Raw genomic sequence first — 13,664 nt, 5'->3', positions numbered from 1 at the left:
GTGTAACTGTCACCTGGGGAGGGGGTATCTGCCATCTGGGTGTAACTGTCACCTGGGTGTAACTGTCACCCTGGGATGGGGGACCTGCCATCTGGATGTAACTGTCACCTGGGGAGGGGGGACCTGCCATCTGGATGTAACTGTCACCTGGGGAGGGGGTATCTGCCATCTGGATGTAACTGTCACCTGGGGAGGGGGGACCTGCCATCTGGGTGTAACTGTCACCTGGGGAGGGGGTATCTGCCATCTGGGTGTAACTGTCACCTGGGGAGGGGGTATCTGCCATCTGGGTGTAACTGTCACCTGGGGAGGGGGTATCTGCCATCTGGGTGTAACTGTCACCTGGGGAGGGGGGACCTTCCATCTGGATGTAACTGTCACCCTGGGCTGGGGGTATCTGCCATCTGGGTGTAACTGTCACCCTGGGCTGGGGGTATCTGCCTTTCAAATAATATTTTTTTTCCCTCAAGAACTGTCTTCTGGCTGTTATATCCAAAATGGATAGATTTTAATATTATCTCAACACTGTTTTCAGCTTTTAGCATGCCTGATGTTGACTGGGGAGGTAAATGTGCACTCATACAGAAGAAATAGAAGTTTTCACATCCAATTTGGAATTTAGAGAAGCCGATCTGAAGTCCGGTGTTGGCAGGTGTATGATCGACAACCCTTGTTTTGCCTCGCTGCGCTCTATCACCTTACAGAAGTTGTGGAACTTGGACATGCAGGTACATTAAGTACATTAAAGAACCCCAGTCCAACCTCTGTTGCTCACTATCAAGTTCCATCACAAGACTACCTCATGCATTAGAAATGTCTGACAGTGCTCCCTTAATGCCTCACTGTGCAGTTTTTCAGTTTACAAACATGAAGCAAGGGCTACACACCAGCCCCAGAACCTGCTTAGATGAAAATAATACCCACTGGCTCTCTTGGTATGTAAAATTATGGTTCTGAAATCATCTGTAAAGAATCCTAGTAAAATCCTAGATATATTTTTATATTTGTATACTTATCCTGCATTACTCCTTAATGAACATTACTGCTTGTTCTTGACAGAGAAAAGAGCTGTGTGAAGATCTTTGCTTGAAGAAGTTGTTCCAACTAGCTGAGAGAGGAACCCTGTCACGCAGCTCCCACGTGACCAAGGGAAGTGATGTCACGGATCCTCACATTACTCTGAGGTCCGGAACATCGGAAGGCATCGTGGGGAGGTAGGTCTGGGATGGGCGTGTCCCTTTAGAGGCAGTAATATTTAGGATTTACTAGATTTTTTACTCATCCTGCATTACTCCTTAATGCATTTTTATCAGACAGAACCGGAGGTGGGCATACCTTCAAATGTGGACTTTCATCTGTTATTTCCAGACTCTGTTCCCTAGCCAATCCTTGGCTGTGTGGTCGGCATCGGGTGACCACTCCATGTGTGGGAACCTCCCATTCCCTTAGCCAATCCTTGGCTGTGTGGTTGGCATCGGGTGACCACTCCATGTGTGGGAACCTCCCATTCCCCTAGCCAATCCTTGGCTGTGTGGTCGGCATCGGGTGACCACTCCATGTGTGGGAACCTCCCATTCCCTTAGCCTGTCCTTGGCTGTGTGGTCGGCATCGTGTGACCACTTCCTGTATAGGAAACTCCGTTTCCCCCAGCCCGTCTTTGGCTGTGGTCGGCCTGGATGACCATTACATGGAAGGGAAGAGTCAGGTATGCGTTGTGTCCTGGTACAGCGCAGCCTGACAATAACTCTCCGTTAGGTCGAGACTGGAGTACTGAGCAGTATGCAAATGAGGCATGAACCTTCTAGTCCAGGGCTCACGCCAGGGGAGGTCGAAAGGCCGGCTCTGGACTTGGAGGCGTGGTCAAAGACGTGTAGTAGTGGTGACCTGCTGGGCCACTACTAACGAACCAAAGCTGTGCGTGCATGGGTGCTGATTCTTTGCAATGAAGTCCCAGCACAGGCCCAGATGCACGGCTCTGTGTGCTCCCTGCTCAAAGCGGACCCGTGTCACGACCGTCTTTTTGTCAGGTTGTAGAATGACGATTTTTCGAGTGGCTCGAAAGGTGTGTCTCTCAGCGAGGTAAGAATGACGTTCAAGCCCCAAGCTGGTGTACGAGATTTTGCCTTTTGGTTTTCCAGCCTGAATGATCGGAGCAGAGCCTGTAGTTCCTGGATTTACGTCATGCGTCGATCTTCCGGAACTGCCAGGACGAAGTTGAAGGAGCGAAGTCGAGTGAGTCGTTCCTTGGTTCCGAAGGCACCATATGACAGTGATGGAGAGCCGGGCATGTCTGAGGGCCTGCTTCCAGTGAGCGATGGCTAAGATAAGCGCTTCCAGTTCAAGGTTGTTGATGTGCCATAGGCGCTGATCGGCGGACCACAGCCCCGAGGCAACCTGTCCCTTCAGGTGTGTGCCCCATCACTGCAGGGGGTGGAAGTCCCAGTCGTGCTTGTCTGGCTATTCACTGGAAGTCTGATGCCCTGCTTTTTCCTCTACCCCGAGGGGTTGAGGTGGTGCCGCGCCACTGGGGCTGGAGGGTGTTGCGTCGCGGCTGGTATGCGCCAGCATGGGACGCCACAGCGAAGGCTGGTTGTGACACCCTAGCCAGCGTCTTGAGAGCTGTCTCGTCTCGGGTGAAGGCTGAGACTCGGGATTGAGTCCTTGATGTACAGCGACAGGCTTCTGGTCGAGTGGTTGATGTGTTACGCATAAGCGATCATGCAAGCCAATCTGTACAAATACACTGCACGGATCCCATAAGGTCGGTTGACCTGATTACAGTCAACGATGTTAATGGTCGTAGTTCTTGACACGTGACATGTATGTCGTCCTGCGCAGTAAACTGGGACCCTGTAGGCTGAGTGGACTAGTTCAAGCTCCACACACGGCCAATCCCCTGTGAACCCTGTTGTTGACAGACCAGTGGTGTGTACGAGTTCTGAATAGGAACTGTGACGTTGCCGGTGTGAGGGCAAGTTGATCCCAATGATAAGAGTGACAACTGGTCCGGTGTTGGGAACGATGACCCAGTTGGGTACCCGGAAGCATATGAGGATTCTGTTGAATACCGAATCGGTCATGGGGTTGTGATCGTCAACTGTGGTGCAGATAATATCTACCAGACGCCATGGGTAGGGACATCTTTGAGAGTTCGTTCGCTTTCACTGAAGAAACAATCAACTAATGTTGATAGACGAGGAGAATTGGTGGGTGATATCCACAGAACCGTCACCACGAGGTTAGGCGCTTCCAGGACCTTGGGAAGTGTTGGAGCGCCAGTGTATTGACGCCAATCAAGTGTCCGTGTTGGAGCGCCGTTGTATTGACGCCCATCAAGTGTCCGTGTTGGAGTGCCGTTGTAGGGACGCCCATCAAGTGTCCGTGTTGGAGCGCCGTTGTATTAACGCCCATCAAGTGTCCGTGTTGGAGTGCCGTTGTATTGACGCCCATCAAGTGTCCGTGTTGGAGCGCCGTTGTAGGGACGCCCATCAAGTGTCAGTGTTGGAGCGCCGTTGTAGGGACGCCCATCAAGTGTCCGTGTTGGAGCGACGTTGTAGGGACGCCCATCAAGTGTCCGTGTTGGAGTGCCGTTGTATTGACACCCATCAAGTGTCCGTATTGGAGTGCTGTTGTAGGGACGCCCATCAAGTGTCCGTGTTGGAGCGCCGTTGTATTAACGCCCATCAAGTGTCCGTGTTGGAGCGACGTTGTATTGACGCCAATCAAGTGTCCGTGTTGGAGTGCCGTTGTATTGACGCCCATCAAGTGTCCTTGTTGGAGCGCCGTTGTAGGGACGCCCATCAAGTGTCCGTGTTGGAGGGTCGTTGTATTGACGCCCATCAAGTGTCCGTGTTGGAGCACCGGTGTATTAACGCCCATCAAGTGTCCGTGTTGGAGCGCCGTTGTAGGGACGCCAATCAAGTGTCCGTGTTGGAGCACCGTTGTAGGGACGCCCATCAAGTGTCCTTGTTGGAGCGCCATTGTAGGGACGCCCATCAAGTGTCCTTATTGGAGCGCCATTGTATTGACGCCCATCAAGTGTCCATGTTGTAGCGCCGTTGTATTGACGCCTATCAAGTGTCCGTGTTGGATCGCCGTTGTATTGACGCCCATCAAGTGTCCGTGTTGGAGCGCCGATGTAGGGACGCCCATCAAGTGTCCGTGTTGGAGCGCCGTTGTATTGACGCCAATCAAGTGTCCGTGTTGGAGCGACGTTGTATTGATGCCCATCAAGTGTCCGTGTTGTAGCGCCGTTGTAGGGACGCCAATCAAGTGCCCTGCTCCCGCTCTGGTGTCCGTAGTTAGTTGGTCTTGGGGAGCTGACGATTACATAAGCCTTTAGAATGAGAGCAGGTAGCCTCAAGGACATCGTGGAATGGCTAATTGTCTGTCTGCGCGGTTGTCCCGGGTGTGCGTATGTAGAGGCGTATTTGGGAGAGACACAAGGACAGGCACATCCAAAGACGCCAGCATAGACGCCTTTATGGACGCTGTAGACGTTGCTTTTGTAAAGGCGTCTGTATAGGCGTTCGACGAGGCACTGGCGTCTGTATAGGCGTCCGATGAGGAACTGGCATCTGTATAGGCGTCCGATGAGGCGCTGGCGTCTTTACCAGCGCTGTTTAAGGATAGGCGCTATCTGTATAGGCACTAGTAGAGGCGTCTTCAGAGGCGCTATGGGAGGCGCTTGTAGAGGCGTCTGTAAAGGCGCTGGCATCGACGGTACTGAATGTACTGGAGGGGTGAGGCGTCTATCATGGGCGTCAGTGCCGTAGGCGGGGGCGCCTGTGGGAGACCAAGCGTCTGTGCCGAAGATGGGGGCGCCTGTGGGAGACCAAGCGTCAGCGCCGAAGATGGGGGCGTCTGTGGAAAACCAAGCGTCTGTGCCGAAGATGGGGGCACCTGTGGGAGACCAAGCATCAGTGCCGTAGGCACCTGTGGGAGACCAAGCGTCACCTCCGTAGGCGCCTGTGGGAGACCAAGCGTCACCACCGTAGGCGCCTGTGGGAGACCAAGCGTCTGTGCCGAAGATGGGGGCGCCTGTGGGAGACCAAGCATCAGCGCCGTAAACAGGGGTGCCTGTGGGAGACCAAGCACCTGTGCCGAAGATGGGGGCGCCTGTGGGAGACCAAGCGTCAGAGCCGTAGGCAGGGGCCCCTGTGGGAGACCAAGCATCTGTGCCGAAGATGGGGGCGCCTGTGGGAGACCGAGCATCTGTGCCGTAAACAGGGGCGCCTGTGGGAGACCGAGCGTCTGTGCCGAAGATGGGGGCGCCTGTGGGAGACCGAGCGTCTGTGCTGTAGGATAGTATAGGCGCCATTTGGTATGTGAGCGCCACGCCGGGCGTCACGGTGGTTACCGCCGTAAAGATAGACCCTGTCGTGGTTGTCGAAGTGCTCTGGGTAGAGACTACAACCATGGGGTCCGACATCAAGGTAGCAGTTGAGGTCAGGGGGTGGTCATCCGAGATAGCCAATCGAGAAGGCGAAATATTCAAGATGGCTACTTAGAGCAACAAGACACCTGGCCTTATGTTTTCTTTTGAGAAAACGCCAGTAAGCGTCTAATAACGTTATGCAAATGTTTATGAAACATAGAATGTTCTAGATACAAACCATAGGCACAACACAAAGACAAAACAACATTAACTCAGATAGCAAACACGTGAGGGTTTGAATCAGTTTATGTTACAGCAAAAAAACACAGGTCTTCTCTCATTAAGTGACAAGAGTAATGTGAGGATCCGTGACGTCACTTCCCTTGGTCACGTGGGAGCTGCGTGACAGGGTTGGTCTCTCAGCTAGTTGGAACAACTTCTTCAAGCAAGACCCTCACACAGCTCTTTTTCTGTCAAGAACAAGCAGTAATATGCATTAAGGTGTAATGCAGGATAAGTAAAAAATTGATAGTTAGTGACATTACTAAATTGTCTCCCCTGTTTAGTAAAATGCATTGTATCTTTCCATCCCCCATAAACTCATAAATTATAGGAGAGAAACACTTTTTAAAGCTGGTATTGCATGACACTGTTAATTGTGAATAAAAATAATTACTTTTTTGTCAGGATAAGCTGTACATTTTCTAAATTATATTGATTTTTTACTTTGATTTCTTTAAACTGGCCAATAACTGTAATTAGCAAGTTTAGCCACCTTGAAACATTTAACAGGAAGTATTTTTTTTCTCCTGGGAGTATTTTCAAGTCTTAACTAAATAAATCTATAGAGTTAAGAGTAATTTCCTTCCATGTTGTGGTTTCAAAGAGCTTTCTTCTACTTTAGGGGCCATTTCCATTTCTTGGCTTCACTGGTCAGTGTTTGAGATCGCTAGGAACAATCACCCCTTTACTTCCTATTTTCATTATCAAGCCTTACATATATGATGACTTTAAAGCTGCTAAATGTGTCCCTTGACAATTGTTGCCCTGCTCTCTGTCCAACTTGGAGATATTTTTCTGATTCCTTTCCATGTGTACTTATGTCACCAGCCTATATCATAGGTGATTATACTTTTGATTTTTGGAATAAATGAAATCACAAACATTTGTGATAGCCCCTCCATAGATGATTAACCAAATGCTGACAGTAATTTGAGTGTTTAATTATATAAACAATGGATGGTGTAAGTTCAAACAATCTCAAACAATATCAATTGCATCATGTCATGAGTGTCAAAACCATATTCCATGAATGTAGCAGACTCTGCTATGTTCTGAGGATGTCAGAAAAGGAAGGCAAACAACAGACCACTACTCAATTTTAAATATGTATTGTTACTGGTTTTGAAGTTTAAAGATTTGTTTATTTTCTTCAGTTAAAAAACTATTTTGGGGCAATATGATCTATGCAGCCTCAACCCCAATGTTTTCTAATTTGTCTGCAGGTCGTACAACAACAAATCAAAATCAGTTGTTTAACAAACCGATTTCATGGACAGCCTTTTTGAATTATCTGGCAGCTGTGATTGGAAGTTTGTGTACAATTTAATGTTTTTTGTAATGTACTTCCATCAAGTAATTAAAACTGACAATGTTTTTCTATATTTAGTGCTGTCTTTTTTAACATGATCACTTATGCTGAATGTGACCACAGATATTTTCAAGCAAGTCACATTTGGTGCAGAACTGGGGGTAGTGTGTTAGGCTTCCTGTATTTGGAAAAGGAGCTGGCTAAGCTAGTCAATTCTTTTTGTTTTTAGTGCAGCTTTGAGGCCAAACTGTGCAGACATGTGTATTTATTAAATGGCTGGTGAATGCTTAGTTATTAAAAAAAAATTATATAACATTACATAAGAAGTCTATGGGAAAACATTTGTTTGTGTGTAACCTATATCATGTTAAATCAAGCCCTGATTATGAACTGTTTAAACTTGCAAACCCCTTTCACTTTCTAACACTACAACTATCTGTTCAGATAAAATGTATGTTGCATTTTCACACTTTGGCTTTGGTGTTTTCACAAAAAGACATTTGCGAAGACGACCTTTTGGAATATTGAGGGAGTCTAATACATGAGGAAAAAGGCAAAGAAATTGCTAGAGCAAAGGAAGGGTGTTACATGTTCTATTTCACATTTAAAGAAAAGAAAACATTGTATTTGTAGATTTTTGACATTTTTATTTGTCTTAAAAGGGAGGGGTAGGTGATGTTTACAGAGCACAACTTGAAAACTGTTAAAGACTTTCCATCCAAACCAGGTACATGTATTAACCAAGGGCTGAAGTAGTGGCTTTTGTTTTTTAGGAATTTTTCAAAATTTGTTTTTTTTCCCTGTTTCCATCATTGTCCATGTAAACAAGTTGACTTAGCTGAAACACTGGTAGGTGTCGTTTGGGAGCAGAAGTAAAAAACTATTCAACATTTTTCATCCAAACATGGTTCATGTATTAATCAAGGGCTGAAGTTGTGCCTTTCACTATTAAGGAATTTCAACAAAAACAAAATCCTGTTTCCATGGCAACAAATTTGACTGACTCCTTTCCTAGTGGTGTGTTTGTCTGTACCATATCCCTCAAACTATTAGGTACTCTTTCATGACACTTTACACACACAAACACCAGGTTGTCAAACGATGCCTTTTGCTACTTAGGGATGTTTAGAACTTATTTTTTTTCGGTTTCCAGGGCAACAAGTTTGATTTTGACTCTGTTGATATTTAAGTGTATTTGACATAGAAATACTAAGTTCCGAATCCCGATTCCATGGTCTTGTTTTGATAGCTCAATAACTACTCATGTATATGTACAGGCAGTAATTCTCTCATCATTGATGAGTAACTGTCAGATAAATTGTTCTTTCCAATTGGAGGGGGAGGGGGGGGTTGTCATCTTCTGATGACTCTTGTTTATTGATGTAGCAAGAGGCATGGGACTTTGTTTTTCAAATGTACAGTATGTTCCCAATGATGTACAGTGTGTCCCCAATGATGTACAGTATGTCCCCAATGATGTACAGTATGTCCCCAATGGTGTACAGCATGTCCTCCATAATGTACAGCATGTTCCCAATGATGTACAGTATGTCCCACATGATGTACAGTGTGTCCCCGATGATGTACAGTGTGTTCCGAATGATGTACAGTGTGTCCCCAATGATGTACAGTATGTCCCCAATGATGTACAGTATGTCCCCAATGATGTACAGTATGTCCCCAATGATGTACAGTATGTTCCCAATGACGTACAGTGTGTCCCCAATGATGTACAGTATCTCCCCAATGATGTACAGTATGTTCCCAATGATGTACAGTATGTCCCCAATGATGTACAGTATGTCCCCAATGATGTACAGTATGTCCCCAATGGTGTACAGTATGTTCCCAATGATGTACAGTGTGTCCCCAATGATGTACAGTGTGTTCCCAATGATGTACAGTGTCCCCAATGATGTACAGTATGTCCCCAATGATGTACAGTATGTCCCACATGATGTACAGTGTGTCCCCAATGATGTACAGTATGTTCCCAATGATGTACAGCATGTCCCCAATGATGTACAGTATGTTCCCAATGATGTACAGTATGTTCCCGATGATGTACAGTATGTTCCCAATGATGTACAGTATGTCCCAAATGATGTACAGTATGTTCCCAATGATGTACAGTATGTTCCCAATGATGTACAGCATGTTCCCAATGATGTACAGTATGTCCCCAATGATGTACAGTATGTTCCCAATGATGTACAGTGTGTCCCCAATGATGTACAGTATGTCCCAAATGATGTACAGTATGTCCCCAATGATGTACAGTATGTTCCCGATGATGTACAGTATGTTCCCAATGATGTACAGTATGTCCCAAATGATGTACAGTATGTTCCCAATGATGTACAGTATGTTCCCGATGATGTACAGTATGTTCCCGATGATGTACAGCAAGTTCCCAATGATGTACAGTATGTCCCCAATGATGTACAGTATGTTCCCAATGATGTACAGTATGTCCCCAATGATGTACAGTGTGTCCCAAATGATGTACAGTATGTCCCCAATGATGTACAGTATGTTCCCAATGATGTACAGTATGTCCCCAATGATGTACAGTATGTTCCCAATGATGTACAGTATGTCCCCAATGATGTAGAGCATGTTCCCAATGATGTACAGCATGTCCCCAATGATGTACAGTATGTTCCCAATGATGTACAGTATGTCCCCAATGATGTACAGTATGTTCCCAATGATGTACAGTATGTTCCCAATGATGTACAGTATGTCCCCAATGATGTACAGTATGTTCCCAATGATGTACAGCATGTCCCCAATGATGTACAGTATGTTCCCAATGATGTACAGTATGTCCCTAATGATGTACAGTATGTTCCCAATGATGTACAGTATGTTCCCAATGATGTACAGTATGTTCCCAATGATGTACAGTATGTCCCCAATGATGTACAGTATGTTCCCAATGATGTACAGTATGTTCCCAATGATGTACAGTATGTCCCCAATGATGTACAGTATGTCCCCAATGATGTACAGTATGTTCCTGATGATGTACAGTATGTCCCCAATGGTGTACATTGTTCCCAATGATGTACAGTATGTTCCCAATGGTGTACAGCATGTTCCCAATGATGTACAGTATGTTCCCAATGATGTACAGTATGTTCCCAATGATGTACAGTATGTCCCCAATGGTGTACATTGTTCCCAATGATGTACAGTGTGTCCCCAATGATGTACAGTATGTCCCCAATGGTGTACATTGTTCCCAATGATGTACAGTATGTTCCCAATGATGTACAGTATGTCCCCAATGATGTACAGTATGTTCCCAATGATGTACAGTATGTTCCCAATGATGTACAGTATGTTCCCAATGATGTACAGCATGTTCCCAATGATGTACAGTATGTCCCCAATGGTGTACATTGTTCCCAATGATGTACAGTGTGTTCCCAATGATGTACAGTATGTTCCCAATGATGTACAGTATGTCCCCAATGATGTACAGTATGTCCCCAATGATGTACAGTATGTTCCCAATGATGTACAGTGTGTCCATAATGATGTACAGTATGTTCCCAATGATGTACAGTATGTTCCCAATGATGTACAGTATGTTCCCAATGATGTACAGTATGTTCCCAATGATGTACAGTATGTCCCCAATGATGTACAGTATGTTCCCAATGATGTACAGTATGTCCCCAATGATGTACAGTATGTCCCCGATGATGTACAGTATGTTCCTAATGATGTACAGTATGTTCCCAATGATGTACAGTATGTTCCCAATGGTGTACAGTATGTTCCCAATGATGTACAGTATGTCCCTAATGATGTACAGTATGTCCCTAATGATGTACAGTATGTTCCCAATGGTGTACAGTATGTTCCCAATGATGTACAGTATGTTCCCAATGATGTACAGTATGTTCCCAATGGTGTACAGTATGTTACGAATGATGTACAGTATGTTTGAAGTAGTACCATTCACCCGGAAGTTGGATAGCCTAGTGGTTAAAGTGTTTGCTTGTCATGGCAAAGATTCAGTTCGATTCCCCACATGGGTACAATGTGTGAAGCCCATTTCTGGTGTCCCCTGACTGATATTGATGGTATATTGCTAATACAATCCTCACTCACTCTCCCAATGATGATATTATTTGAATATGCTGCTTGAAAACAAACTACAACAGATGTTCCTGTAAAGCAAGTTGAGCATACATGTCACCTCTCTTTTGGGGGAACTCCGCAAGCTCCGACATTCATACAATTTGGCCCTCACTCTAGCAAGGTTCATACTCCGATGAACCCACACAAAGTTAAAATCATTTCTTAATTGTATGTACATGGGTATTGTATACATGTAGGTGTGTTTGTATTGTATGTGGGTATTGTATACATGTAGGTGTCATTGTATTGTATGTATGTGGGTATTGTATGTATGTAGGTGTCATTGTATTGTATGTACATGGGTATTGTATGTATGTAGGTGTCATTGTACTGTATGTACGTGGGTATTGTATGTATGTAGGTGTCATTGTATTGTATGTATGTGGGTATTGTATGTTTGTAGGTGTCATTGTATTGTATGTAAGTGGGTATTGTATGTATGTAGGTGTCATTGTATTGTATGTACGTGGGTATTGTATGTATGTAGGTGTCATTGTATTGTATGTATGTGGGTATTGTATGTATGTAGGTGTCATTGTATTGTATGTATGTGGGTATTGTATGTATGTAGGTGTCATTGTATTGTATGTATGTGGGTATTGTATGTATGTAGGTGTCATTGTATTGTATGTACATGGGTTTGTATGTATGTAGGTGTCATTGTATTGTATGCATGTGGGTATTGTATGCATGTAGGTGTCATTGTATTGTATGTACATGGGTTTGTATGTATGTAGGTGTCATTGTATTGTATGCATGTGGGTATTGTATGCATGTAGGTGTCATTGTATTGTATGTACATGGGTTTGTATGTATGTAGGTGTCATTGTATTGTATGTACGTGGGTATTGTATGTATGTAGGTGTCATTGTATTGTATGTACATGGGTTTGTATGTATGTAGGTGTCATTGTATTGTATGCATGTGGGTATTGTATGCATGTAGGTGTCATTGTATTGTATGCACGTGGGTATTGTATGTATGTATGTGTCATTGTATTGTATGTACATGGGTTTGTATGTATGTAGGTGTCATTGTATTGTATGCATGTGGGTATTGTATGCATGTAGGTGTCATTGTATTGTATGTACATGGGTTTGTATGTATGTAGGTGTCATTGTATTATACGTGGGTATTGTATGCATGTAGGTGTCATTGTATTATACGTGGGTATTGTATGCATGTAGGTGTCATTGTATTGTATGTACGTGGGTATTGTATGCATGTAGGTGTCGTATTGTATTGTACGTGGGTATTGTATGCATGTAGGTGTCATTGTATTGTATGTATGTTGGTATTGTATGTATGTAGGTGTCATTGTATTGTATGTATGTTGGTATTGTATGCATGTAGGTGTCATTGTATTGTATGTACGTGGGTATTGTATGCATGTAGGTGTCATTGTATTGTATGTACGTGGGTATTGTATGTATGTAGGTGTCATTGTATTGTATGTATGTTGGTATTGTATGCATGTAGGTGTCATTGTATTGTACGTGGGTATTGTATGCATGTAGGTGTCATTGTATTGTATGTACGTGGGTATTGTATGCATGTAGGTGTCATTGTATTGTATGTACGTGGGTATTGTATGTATGTAGGTGTCATTGTATTGTATGTATGTGGGTATTGTATGCATGTAGGTGTCATTGTATTGTATGTATGTGGGTATTGTATGCATGTAGGTGTCATTGTATTGTATGTACGTGGGTATTGTATGTATGTAGGTGTCATTGTATTGTATGTATGTGGGTATTGTATGCATGTAGGTGTCATTGTATTGTATGTGGGTATTGTTTGTATGTAGGTGTCGTATTGTATTGTACGTGGGTATTGTATGTATGTAGGTGTCATTGTATTGTATGTATGTGGGTATTGTATGCATGTAGGTGTCATTGTATTGTATGTACGTGGGTATTGTATGCATGTAGGTGTCATTGTATTGTATGTATGTGGGTATTGTATGCATGTAGGTGTCGTATTGTATTGTACGTGGGTATTGTATGTATGTAGGTGTCATTGTATTGTATGTATGTGGGTATTGTATGCATGTAGGTGTCATTGTATTGTATGTACGTGGGTATTGTATGTATGTAGGTGTCATTGTATTGTATGTATGTGGGTATTGTATGCATGTAGGTGTCGTATTGTATTGTACGTGGGTATTGTATGTATGTAGGTGTCATTGTATTGTATGTATGTGGGTATTGTATGCATGTAGGTGTCATTGTATTGTATGTACGTGGGTATTGTATGCATGTAGGTGTCATTGTATTGTATGTGGGTATTGTATGTATGTAGGTGTCATTGTATTGTATGTATGTGGGTATTGTATGTATGTAGGTGTCATTGTATTGTATGTATGTGGGTATTGTATGTATGTAGGTGTCATTGTATTGTATGTATGTGGGTATTGTATGTATGTAGGTGTCATTGTATTGTATGTATGTGGGTATTGTATGTATGTAGGTGTCATTGTATTGTATGTATGTGGGTATTGTATGCATGTAGGTGTCATTGTATTGTATGTATGTGGGTATT

The 13,664-nt window shown here is 44.0% G+C and overlaps 1 protein-coding gene across 1 annotated transcript; it reads right to left on the bottom strand.

The window, feature by feature from the left end:
• Positions 1-4,609: 4,609 nt before the first annotated feature.
• Positions 4,610-5,320, bottom strand: LOC139449002 (uncharacterized). The gene has a single exon (XM_071230491.1). The coding sequence runs from the start codon at positions 5,318-5,320 to the stop codon at positions 4,610-4,612; it is 711 nt and encodes a 236-aa protein (XP_071086592.1).
• Between the last annotated feature and the right edge of the window lie 8,344 nt (positions 5,321-13,664).

This window comes from Haliotis cracherodii, unplaced genomic scaffold (genome assembly GCF_022045235.1).
Source record: "Haliotis cracherodii isolate W230 unplaced genomic scaffold, xgHalCrac1.p SCAF_7, whole genome shotgun sequence".
Taxonomy (NCBI): Eukaryota; Metazoa; Mollusca; class Gastropoda; order Lepetellida; family Haliotidae; genus Haliotis; species Haliotis cracherodii.
Note: the sequence above shows the minus strand (reverse complement) of the source record. Positions and strands in the feature narration are given on the sequence as shown.

Excerpts from the sequence above, each read along its gene's own strand:
- LOC139449002 (XM_071230491.1), bottom strand. The coding sequence starts at position 5,320 with ATGGCGCCTATACTATCCTACAGCACAGACGCTCGGTCTCCCACAGGC.